The sequence below is a fragment of the Myxocyprinus asiaticus genome, chromosome 19, assembly GCF_019703515.2.
Source record: "Myxocyprinus asiaticus isolate MX2 ecotype Aquarium Trade chromosome 19, UBuf_Myxa_2, whole genome shotgun sequence".
Classification (NCBI taxonomy): Eukaryota; Metazoa; Chordata; class Actinopteri; order Cypriniformes; family Catostomidae; genus Myxocyprinus; species Myxocyprinus asiaticus.
This window is the reverse complement of record NC_059362.1, coordinates 38,170,349-38,183,029: the sequence shown is the minus strand read 5'-3', so window position 1 is coordinate 38,183,029 and position 12,681 is coordinate 38,170,349. Positions and strand designations below refer to the sequence as shown.

Genomic DNA, 12,681 nt, shown 5'->3' with positions numbered 1-12,681 from the left:
GGAAACAATTAACAATGATAGTTGCCGATAGGTTTTTTTTGTTTTTTTTTAACCATGTTCCTCTTTGGCTAAAGCCCTTAATCTGGTGAATATATATATAGGCTATAAAAAGCTTAATATGTTAAATATTTACATATAGAGGATCGTAATGAAGCCAAGTCACTGTCATCATCACTGTTAATGGACTAAATCACGATTATTATTACAAAATATTTGTTTTAATGACACATATGAAGCAAAGACAGGAAAAAAGTATTTTATAATACCGGAATGCCGGACAATTGACAAGCAGATTCTGCTGTTGTACTACTATAGATGAATGAGGATCTACTGCTTATACAATATTTTTTAGCCCATATGACAATGTTTACATTATAGCATTTTTATTTTAATGCATTGTAGGTGATTGCAAGTGTGCATGTTGTGTTTGGAAGCACAGATATTTCAAAATAAGAGTCCCCAGTGTATTTTGGGCTTGTTTATAGTTAAAACTGCTGCATTATGCACCAAATCAGCATTTTTTTCTGGTTGTGACTGGAATTTTGGATGCACATTAAACCTGCAAAGAAAGACTAAAAAAGTTTTAACATTCAATAAATTGATTTTAAAAACGACGGGCCATTTAATCGGTTATTCACATCAGCTGTCAGATTGGGGGACCAAATGTGTTCTCAGTGATTTCGACTGTGGCATGATCGTTGGTGCCAGACAGGCAGGTTTGAGTATTTCTGTAACTGAACTCCTGGGATTTTCATGCACAATAGTCTCTAGAGTTTACTCAGAATGGTGCCAAAAACAAAAAACATCGAGTGAGCGGCAGTTCTGCGGATGGAAACGCCTTGTTGATGAGAGAGGTCAACGGAGAATGGCCAGACTGGTTCAGGCTGACAGAAAGGCTCCGGTAACTCAGATAACCACTCTGTACAATTGTAGTGAGCAGAATAGCATCTCAGAATGCACAACACGTCGAACCTTGAGGCGGATGAGCTACAACAGCTGAAGATAGTGTTTCTAATAAAGTGCTCAGGTGAGTGTATAACCATGATACTTTTTAAGTGTATTAATATATTATTCACTATTTCCACGAGGTTACATTATAATACTGTACAGTAAATAGTAGGCCATGTGCATGTCAGTTTTAAGGATTTTCCAAAGGCTGTCATTAACCAAATGACCTTGAATCAGCAAAACTGATATGAAGCCTTTGCAACAGTAAACACAAAGTTTTGAAGCTCAAACTACAACTAGAGAAAATCCAGTCATGTATTTGGACATGGGCTTTGTTCACACTGCAGAAAAAAAAATCCGATTTTTTTGGACGCAGTCACTCAAATTTGTTTAGGTTTTTGTAGTCTGAACAGGACAAACCGATTAAATTTTTAATGATTTTATCCGATTAAAATCAGATTTTTCTTAATGCGTCTCAGTCTGAAGGGTCAGATTGGATTTCATGTGTTTTTTCGTCATTTGCTGTGCGCCATGGTTGTTAAACGTCAGATTTTGCGACAAGAAAACATATTGTGCCGAACAGCATAATTCACTTCGAGCACTTTGAATTTAATACAGTAATGATGGCCACAGAGTAGGATCGTTACAAACAGAATTTTCAATAAAAATGACATAAGTCATTTCAGCATGTGTTAGTTCAGCGTGTTTTATTACACATTTCAGCCCTACAAAACTGTCACAGTGGAAGGTAAACAGGGCATAGAGATCATCACTGCAAACCTCTTATAATAACACAGACATTGGCTTAACTTACCCAAAGAGATGCACTAAGGTGCAGCAACCCATACCGGTTGCAAGAAACCACAACGCGATAAAGTATTGAATGTCATGCGAATACGGGACGCTTGCGCAATTTGAGAGTTTCATCACAGGACGCGGGACCTTTTTATGATTTAATTCGGGACGCAAAGCCTTCAAAATGGAATGTTTCACTCTCTGCTAAAATACAGGACCCCAAGATAAAAGGTGTCCCGTATGAGACGTCGTAATTTCGGCCAAAATTCAGGACATCCCCGCTAAAACGGGCAGCAACAAACATTGCATATACCACCTCTCCCATTTTTAAGCCGTTGTCTGTGCAGAATGTTCATATTTGGATACTGCCCTCATGAAAACCATAATCAATGGTAAAACATCCATTGATAAAATCTCATGCATGGTGAATATAGGCAATCATGCTGCATTACCCATGACATCTAATGTGGATATGATAGCAAAAGCGACTGTAGTCTGAACAGAATAAAATCTGATCTGGCCACATATAACTTGCAGTTTGAACAGTCTCTCAAAAAAATCGGATTTGAGGAAAAATCTCATTTTTCCTGTGGTGTGAACAAAGCCATGGTGCTTAAGGAAAGCACTATAACAGTTTACAGTTCTAATTTACCCACATTTTGCATTGTTGTTTTAGAACTATAGACTACCTCAGAGTATAAAAGTGTAAAGTACATCAAAGTAAATGGATTGGCTGCTGTGGAAAGAGTCGGAGCTACTGCTGTAGTGTCGCATTAATTCAACAGCGCACAGAGCCAGAGCTTTGTGTTTTGTGAATTACGCACGGGAGGACCTGGAGAGCGGAGGTGAATATTCAGCAGAGCACTCAGAACTCGTTGAGTGCGTAATACGGAGACGCCGGGAACCCCCAGTCAATGTGGACATGCTTGGTTTTTCGTAATTAATATATATTCTTCAGTTTGATACGTTTGTGCTTGTAGTTTATTTTTGCGCCCACTTCTTATTCATGGGAACTCGTACTTTTAGGACATATGTTAATGGTTAATGTTTTGCCTTAGTGCATAAGATAGCCTACTCAGTATTTGTATTGGATCTGACCTGATCATCTGAATTTTCTACCATTCGTATAGCGTTTAAGGAAGACATGGAAGTTTGCAAGGGACGTTTGCTGGGCATCTCGGTGGCCGTCGCGCATGGATTTTTTTCGGGATCGCTCAATATTTTGTTAAAATTCCTCATCACGACGTATAGCTTCACGTATCTGACTTTAATTCAGTGTCTGACCAGTGGCACTGCGGCGCTCACATTAGAGGTTTTGAGGAGACTGGGTAAAATAGACATACCACCATTCAGCTTTCATTTAGTGAAAGTTTTCGCAAGTGTCTGTATTTTGGCAACTTTGCAGTCCACGTTAACCCTTTGGTCTCTCAAAGGACTGAGTTTACCCATGTATGTTGTGTTTAAGCGATGCTTGCCCTTGGTTACGTTGGGAATTGGAGTGTGTGTTCTGAAGAATGGGATCCCATCACCTGGGGTTATAGCAGCAGTTCTCATCACCACTGGTGGAGCTGCACTGGCTGGTAAGAATAGGTTGGATATGTATAGAAAAAAACTGTTTTAACATATATTTAGTCCCAAATGTGCCTAAATATATGATATATAGGAATATTCCGGGTTCAGTACAAGCTCAATCGACTGCATTTGTGGCACAATATTGATTACCACTAAATGAATTTCGAAAAAAAAAAAAAAAAAAAAAAATCTAAGTTACAGTGAGGTACTTACAATTAAGTGAATAGGGCCAATTTTTGGAGGGTTAAAAGGCAGAAATGTGAAGCTTAGATTTTTATAAAAACACACATTGAATTTTCTATTAGAACTCATGTATTATTTCAGCTGTAAAGTTGTTTAAAATATCATTTTTACAGACGTTTTAAGGTTTATGGCACTACGTCGTCATGGAAACCAAGTGGATATAACTTTACACAGAAAAGGTTAGTTAGTGATTTTATCACACTAAAATCATGTTAACACGCATATTGTTTACGTCTTGTAGCTACTTTTGAAACAGTGATTGTTTTAACGTTTACAGATAAGTGCCTCACCGTATAAATCAGATTTTTTTTTTTTTTTTGTAATCAACATTATTCATATGACATTATTCCACAAATGCTGTCAACTAAGCTTAGCTTTTATTGAACACGGAATATTCATTTAAAGGGATATTTCACCCAAAAATGAAAATTCAGTCATTGTTTACTCACTCATGTGTTGTTATGTGTCAGTTTATGGTGACTACCTCTTCAAGCTTCAAAAGAATTCAAAAGTATTATTCAGAATTAACACATTATTCCAAGAGAGTCATGATTGTTATGAAAACATATGATAAGGTTTGGTGAAATCGAATGTATTATTTAGTGAAACTGTTCACTGACCGTTGATCTCCTGTGGGTGTTCATGATATGGCACGAGAGCAACATTTCATGCAGCCCCCTCACGACTTTGGGGCGTTCAAGCAAAAACTCGTTTTGTTTATCTAAAAACAGGTCCTCCACAGCGATATCGACAACAGAGCACAACACTGCTGCACACAAAACAGAGAACAGAACTTACTAAACATGTCTGAAGAGTTTGTAGTTGAAGAATTTATCAATTTCTTTGCTCAGCATTATTTTTTGAACGGAGTACTTGGAAATCAGACAGAAACATAGAGGAGGCTACAGGCAGCCACAGTCACACTGTGTCCTAACCTGATGGCAAATGACATGCAATATAAGGTTTCTTTCATATATTAATCAGAGTTTTTGTCTTAACCAACAGTGACAAGCGACGGTACATTCTATCGATCACTTGTTTTCTATTTTCTGCATTGCGCAGGTAACTCCGTCCACTGTGAATTGGCATCGGTCCAAAAACTCTCAAAAAAATAAGGCTGGGCATAGAAATGCATCAATTTTTCAACTTTCATTTTTGGGTGAACTAATCCTTTAAATAAATAAGATTTTTCAAAGGAATTATTGCTTCCACTTGTCAGTTATTGTCCTTTTAAAAAAAATAAGTGAATGTAATAATTGTTCAAACTGTAATACATTGTTATGCAACACAATACATTTTACTGTAATTAATGATTATAGAAATAATATTCATGTGTGAACAATGTGTTACAAGCAGGTTCACAGAGTAATAAAGTTCTTCATAATTATTATAGCATACTACTAAAAAAATGCCTACTTTTAAGATTTACATATTTCATTTTCATAGCAAATTTCGATAGAATTGAAGTTTGTAATCTTTAACTAAATGAAATTAATAAAGTGTAATTTTATTTTTTAAAGATAATTCAATTTGATCAATTTGTTACAGATTTAAAATGCGTAAATCTTAAAAATATATTTTTTGAGTGTAAGTACATGCACAATACTTTAATTAGTGTTAGTGTGTACTTAATAAATACACTACTTGTAAATTCAATTTATAAATATAGTGCTGGTACAATATACAGTAACATAAACACTGTAATAAAAAGTATGAACTTAGCAAATTAAAATTTATAAGCTTAATATCTCTTTTCTGTTTTTTAGAATATCACCTTATAATCCCATTTTTTTTCCCGTAGTATTACAGTAAGTTTAACTACTTAGGAGTTAACCATAAACTAGTGTAATTTCATTGACGGAGTGACATAATATATTCCATCTAAAAACATTTTAAACAGCATTTTGCCATGTTTTTTTATGCTTGCAGTTTTCTTAATATTTATGGAGACTACAGTACATGCAATACATGCAAAGTTGTACTTTCTGTGACAAATTAATTTTGTAATTCCTCACAGCAAGTTCATATTTTACATGTAGTCTCTAAATGATTTTAAAATTAAATAGATATGGCAAAAAAAAAAAAAAAAAAAGTGATTAAAATGGTATAAAGCTTAAAAGGAATGGTAACTAGTCACATGACAATTTATAGTTTCCCTTGTACATTCATATGTATTAAAATGTAAAATCTTGATGTTGATGTAAAAAAAACACATGGACTACCCATATTCTGAGGTTTAATATGGGCTTATGCATGTGATATCTGTATTACACATCTCATGAAGACTACAGAGACTGTTTTATGATCATATGTACAGCAAACAGGGCACAGTCTATTTAACTTTGCACCATGTCACTTTGTGTCTTTGCAGGTGCAGGGGATTTAACAGGTGACCCTTTTGGCTACATGACTGGCGTTTTAGCTGTCATCGTCCATGCCTCCTACCTGGTGCTTATCCAGAAAGCAAGTGCAGACAGCGATTATGGCCCACTCACAGCCCAGTACACCATTGCCGTAGTCGCCTCTCCAGTTCTATTCATCTGTTCCATCGTAAGCATGGATGCCATTGAGATGTGGACCTATGAAGGTTGGAAGAACCCTATTATCACAGGTATCTTTTGTGCTTGTGTCCTCATCGGCTGTGCGATGAACTTCACCACACTGCATTGCACCTATATCAACTCTGCCGTGACCACCAGCTTTGTAGGTGTGGTAAAGAGTATAGCCACCATCACGGTGGGCATGCTGGCCTTCAGTGACGTCACGCCAACCAAACTGTTTGTGGCAGGCATAGTGGTTAACACAATCGGCTCTATCACATACTGTATAGTGAAGTACCATGAAACACAAAAGAAGTTGACCTACCAGGATATGGACGAGGCCACCAAGGATGAAGAACTTCCAGGAGAACCTTGTGTGGAACCAGCCAAGCCTGATGGGGATATGGAAACTCTTCCAAACAATCTTGACAGTATTTCAAATGGCAGCCTGACTGCATCAGTTGATGGCAATGATCAGGGTCCCATTCGTGAGAATAAAGTTGCAGAATCCATAGAATTAGAAAGACCAGCAGTACAATCAGACAGCGACCCTACAAGACATTCTCTAAGCGACAGTTATGTAGGAGTCTGGAGATCCATCCGCACTTTAAAGTTCCTCAAGAAAGATACTTTACTTGACAATATGGAGGTTCAAAGTCCTTGATGATTGGATGTCTGCCAGAAATGCATGTTAAGTGTTAAAAAACTGATGGTGTGCACAATGTTTACCTTTTACTCTCCCGAACATGGTTTTATGGATAATATTTATATTTTAAAAGAGGTATAGTCTGTTTGTACATTAGAGGGAATATAACATAGCATTTTGGAGATTATGAAATTTAAGAATACGAAATTGAGGAATCCAACATATGTACCAATTTATTGACTTAAAAATAAAATAAAGGATCCTCTGATTTACATAATCTTTCTCATCAAATGAAAATCAGTTTAAAAATGACTTTCAAAAATCAAAATACAAAATACAGTACAAAGACAAATATCTCAATTTAATTGGATTGCTTTTGATATTGAATGTTTATTTATGTTTCTGTGCACGCAGTGTCTGTGCCTGTGTTTTGTCTACGAATGCAATTCTTGAACAGGAGGCAGTGAATTTTTCCATTTGCATGTAGTATGGAAAATTCATTGAAAATAATTTTATATATACACTGGCGGCCAAAAGTTTGGAATAATGTACAGATTTTGCTCTTATGGAAAGAAATTGTACTTTTATTCACCAAAGTGGCATTCAACTGATCACAATGTATAGTCAGGACATTAATAATGTGAAAAATACTGTTACACGATTACAATTTGGAAAGAAAGTTCAGAATTTCTTAAACTATTTAAGAGTTCTCATCAAAAAAAATCCTCCACATGCAGCAATGTCAGCTTTGCAGATCCTTGGCATTCTAGCTGTCAGTTTGTCCAGATACTCAGGTGACATTTCACCCCACGCTTCCTGTAGCACTTGCCATAGATGTGGCTGTGTTGTCGGGCACTTCTCACGCACCTTACAGTCTAGCTGATCCCACAAAAGCTCAATGAGGTTAAGATCCATAACACTCTTTTCCAATTATCTGTTGTCCAATGTCTGTGTTTCTTTGCCCACTCTAATCTTTTCTTTTTGTTTTTCTGTTTCAAAAGTGGCTTTTTCTCTCTTTGCAATTCTTCCCATAAGGCCTGCACCCCTGAGTCTTCTCTTTACTGTTGTACATGAAACTGGTGTTGAGCGGGTAGAATTCAATGAAGCTGTCAGCTGAGGACATGTGAGGCATCTATTTCTCAAACTAGTGACTCTGATGGACATATCCTCTTGTTTAGTTGTACATCTGGCCTTCCACATCTCTTTCTGTTCTTGTTAGAACCAGTTGTCCTTTGTCTTTGAAGACTGTAGTGTACACCTTTGTATGAAATCTTCAGTTTTTTGACAATTTCAAGCATTGTATAGCCTTCATTCCTCAAAACAATGATTGTCTGATGAGTTTCTAGAGAAAGCTGTTTCTTTTTTGCCAATTTTGACGTAATATCGACCTTAAGACATGCCAGTCTATTGCATACTGTGGCACCTCAAAAACAAACACAAAGACAATGTTAAAGCTTCATTTAATGAACCAAATAGCTTTCAACTGTGTTTGATATAATGGCAAGTGATTTTCTAGTACCAAATTAGCAATTTAGCATGATTATTCAAGGATAAGGTGTTGGAGTGATGACTGCTGGAAATGGGGCCTATCTAGATTTTATAAAAAATTACTTTTTTCAAATAGTGATGGTGCTGTTTTTTACATCAGTAATGTCCTGACTATACTTTGTGATCAATTGAATGCCACTTTGGTGAATTAAAATACCAATTTCCTTCCGAAACAGCAAAATCTGTACATTATTCAAAACTTTTGGCCACCAGTGTAAATTATGATCTTTGTGTATCTTTAATAATGTGTATAATACATTCTACCCACCAATAGTTTTAGTCTGATGAAACTGCAATCATTTAAAAAACATCTTTGAATACCAGATGTCCATGATACAGTTTGCTTTACAAAACAATATACTGTAGAATTGGAAGCTACATTTTGAGCAAAATAACAGTAGATTATTTTGAATTCAATTTCTTTAGAGCTTGTATTGGCTCACTTTACCATAGTGAATGTTTACTCATTCCATTACGATGCATTTCATTGTTTGTTTGTTTTTTCAGCAAAAGTACCATTACCACCGGTAGGGATTGCTAGACTACTAAAAATGGCAAAACTGTGTAAACAAATATATTTCTAAATACAGAAGCCCTGCAGCATTTCCTTATCCAAACACACAAAGTGAACATGTCTCTTTAGCATACCTGCCAAAATGAGGACATAAGCAATGTGTTCATTTAAGAGTTACTTGCATAGCCAGCACTTTAACTGCAGGATCATATGTCCAAGGGTGCCTTTAAAAAAAGTGGGGTTCATAGTCTGAGACCACATTGAAAATCTGGGATTCATAATCTAATTTTAAACAAGAAAATGTCAGGATTTTGAAAAAATGAAAACAAAGAAATCTAATGAGGCAAACTTAATGCAAAATATTTAAGATTCTGCAATGATGGAACTAACAAATAATTACATTTGTGGCTTTAACCATGTTAACGCCTTTGTACAAAAGGTGAAATTTCCTTGCTTCTATTGAGGCGCACAAGATGCTCTTTGGAACATTCACAAATCATGCTGGCTAACATGTACTGTATCATTAAGTTTTTGTACTTGTGGAGTCCATGCCAGCTCAAGTGCATGGTGTTATTAACCCTTAAACGCATGGCCGTTTTGCCAAACATCATTACATACCTCAGGCCTTTGGCGACCTGGCATTTATATCTATCACAAATGGATCTACAAAATGTGTACAAACAAAATTATGTAAGAATTTCAAAGCATTTTTAAGACAATTTGAAAATAACAGAAAAGCATATATTTTGTACATTTTGGTGTTTTTATTTTACATATGTCAAAGAGATGATGCAAGAAAAGATAGAACGGTATTCATTACTACTATACTGAAATTTATAAGACTCGACTGCCTGTCAATTGCATATTGAGCTATACTTAACACATAAGTTACACATATATATTTTCTCAGGCACTTATTGAGTCTAAATAGATGCACAACTTGCAGAATTTCAGTAGTACACTCAAATGACAGTAGCCATATACTGTTCATGTGTTGTCTTGCTATAGTTTACCTCCACATTGCTTCTTCATCAAATAACAATGTCAGATGTAAATCAACTCAATCACTGAAACAACAGTGCCACCTTGAGTAACAAATATTATGTATATGTATATGTACATGCATACGGGATAATGATAATTTGCCACCATTGCACAAAAAAATCCACATTATGAAGTAGTAATTTGTATGAACATGGCACTCATTTGTCTTGTAATAAACAACTAAATGGATATCCTGTGATAGTAAACTTAAATAGATATGAATTAATCATAAAAATATTATTTATGGAAGTGGAAATATATATTGCGACACTAGTATGAGGTCCCGGGTCACTAAAGACCTGAGGAATGCAATTAAGGGTTAAAGCAAAAGGGGGACATACCAAATACTAATCTTTGAACTCTTCCAGTTCCATTTCCAGTTATACCATCAATTTGAAGAAACGCATCTGCTGAATAAATAATGTAAACCAGCCTTGAATAAACTAGACTTCATAACCATTGCAGTATTATCTCTTGTGACCATAAAAACTACAGAGCAATGTAAATGCTTTAATAAGCAACTTTTATTTTAAACTCCCCATGGATTAAAATCCTCTTTGCCTGACAATGAACAAAGTAAAATCAAATAAATTTCTCATGAGTACCAGGTGCTTTTGTTCTATTTTTTTAATTGATAATAGATCCACAGCCAGGGCACAGAATGGAGCATTATCTTCTTTATTTTGCTCAAGGCGTAGTACAAAAAGACAGTTTGCCAGACAATATAGCACAAACCCTCAGAGCCAAACATATAAAAAGTTAATGTCATGCTTCAGGCCATGGCAGTAAAGATGTTCTGCTTTGTGATGTTGTACATATCACATGTTCTTTTGATGAAGCATTTGTTTGCTTTTGGTTTTGACTTGTTTTCCTATTCGTAAAGTGATTTATGGCCAGTTGAAGTTTAATTTAATGTTCAATGGCTGCACGAGACTGATCCAGAACAGATTGTTCTTTAGATTAACGACAGCAGCTAATTTCACTCCAAACATGCAATATTAAAACAATAAAAAAATACCGGCACCTGTATTTTATGTTTATAGGTATACATTTTGTCTGAATATGCATAAAAGAGCATTTTTTCTTCATTAACTGATGCATTTGGGTCATTGCTGTTTTATGGAGCACATTTCTCTGATCTGTTTTCTTATATCAGCACATTCAAATCTTGCATAGAAGTGATTTGCAAAGCATTGTTTAATCAAATTGGAGTCCACTTTTTTTGCCTTTAAATTAGTCTTTCTCCCTCTCTCTCTCTCTCTCTCTCTCTCTCTCTGTCTCTCACATTCTCCCCAGAAAATAGCTTGAATACAGAAGCTTGAAAAATGACACTCTACACTGAAGTGCTTGGACATGGACCACTAAATTTGCTAGACTCGCCTCTGGCATAGCGGAACATATTGTTGGCACACATGCATGATAGATAAAAAAATAAATAAATAAATAAATAAATAAATAAAAAACAGTGATAATGTGACGCCATCTAGTGGGTAAAAGTCACATTGTACAGTCTAGCAGTTTAAACTGAGGGCACTTACAGTATATTGATGTGTATTTCTAAACTTTAGTGTAGCCTACAATGTATTGATTTTGTGAGATTATACAGATTTTTTAAAGATAAATTTAGAGACCCTTTTAACATGAATTTATAAACGTTCAGTATCAAACATTATATCATAGATCAGTAATTTTTGTACATTCAAGACCACTGGCTCAACCAAAAAGCAAAATGCACCCACTGAATTTTTGAAGCTCTTTCTCTAAATATTCAACTTTTATTTTATTCCCTTGACAATTAAATATTTATTTATTTATTTATTTATTTTGGTGCTATTGTCTTGAATTTCTGTCTTTATCCACTGTGTAATTCCAAATTACACATTGTCTTTGTTTGTATATATTTAAATATTTCATGTTAATAAAAAAGACCGCTGTTGAATCAGTTGTTTTGAAAGACAAATAATATCCAGCGAAACAGAAATGTGTAATTATATCTCTTTATAATTAGAATTATATCTCTTTATCTTAATTATATTATATCTTTTATCTCTTCAAAAAAAAAAATTAAAAAAAAATTAAAAAAAATTCTCTCTTCAAAAAATTTTTTTCTCTCTTCCAAAAATTGTTTTATTCTCTTCAAAAAAAAAAAAAAAAAAAACATTTTATCTCTTCAAAAAAAAATTTGTTTTTCTCTCTTCAAAATTTTTTGTTTTTCTCTCTTCAAAAACATGCATGCGGTACCAACCTTGGCCACCAGGTGCCACTATCAGTAAACATGTATTATGCTTTTAACGCTTTCTCTGTTGCTATATAGCTGAATAATACATTTATTATTAATAGAGCTGCAGGTTGATCCCATTAATACAAGTACACTTATCCTGGCAAACATTTGATATTGTAGATATATTTGAAGAGAGAAAAAAAAAATTTGAAGAGAGAAAAAGAAAAAAAAATTTTTTTTGAAGAGAGAAAGAACTTTTTTTTAAGAGAGAAGAAAATATTTTGGAAGAGAGAAAAAAGAATTTAAGAAGAGAGAAAAAAAATAAGACTTAAATTTAAGGAACTGAGACACTATTTGTTTTTTCACTCTTATTATTATTTTTTTAAACCGTGCGGTTCAGAGCTTCCGTAATTGAGCGATATATAATTTTATAGTAATATAATATAATATAATATAATATAATATAATATAATATAATATAAATCACCATGGCTGTGTTCAGAATTGCATACTACGTATACTACTCGTACTACTTCTGCCATGTCTGTCTATGGCAATAATAGTAAGAGTAGTATGGTAATATGCAATTCAGCACTCAACGCATGTTGAG

At 34.6% G+C, this 12,681-nt stretch overlaps 1 protein-coding gene across 1 annotated transcript; it reads left to right on the top strand.

Annotated features, from left to right (window-relative positions):
* The first annotated feature begins 1,043 nt into the window (after window positions 1-1,043).
* LOC127456675 (solute carrier family 35 member D3-like) lies at window positions 1,044-12,482 on the top strand. The gene is made up of 2 exons (XM_051725142.1): window positions 1,044-3,323; window positions 5,930-12,482. The coding sequence occupies exons 1-2, from the start codon at window positions 2,888-2,890 to the stop codon at window positions 6,760-6,762; spliced, it is 1,269 nt and encodes a 422-aa protein (XP_051581102.1). The 5' UTR covers window positions 1,044-2,887; the 3' UTR covers window positions 6,763-12,482.
* The last annotated feature ends 199 nt before the right edge of the window (window positions 12,483-12,681 follow it).

Excerpts from the sequence above, each read along its gene's own strand:
- LOC127456675 (XM_051725142.1), top strand. The coding sequence starts at position 2,888 with ATGGAAGTTTGCAAGGGACGTTTGCTGGGCATCTCGGTGGCCGTCGCG. Across the intron at positions 3,324-5,929 it reads TGGTGGAGCTGCACTGGCTG|GTGCAGGGGATTTAACAGGT; the intron begins GTAAGAATAGGT and ends GTGTCTTTGCAG.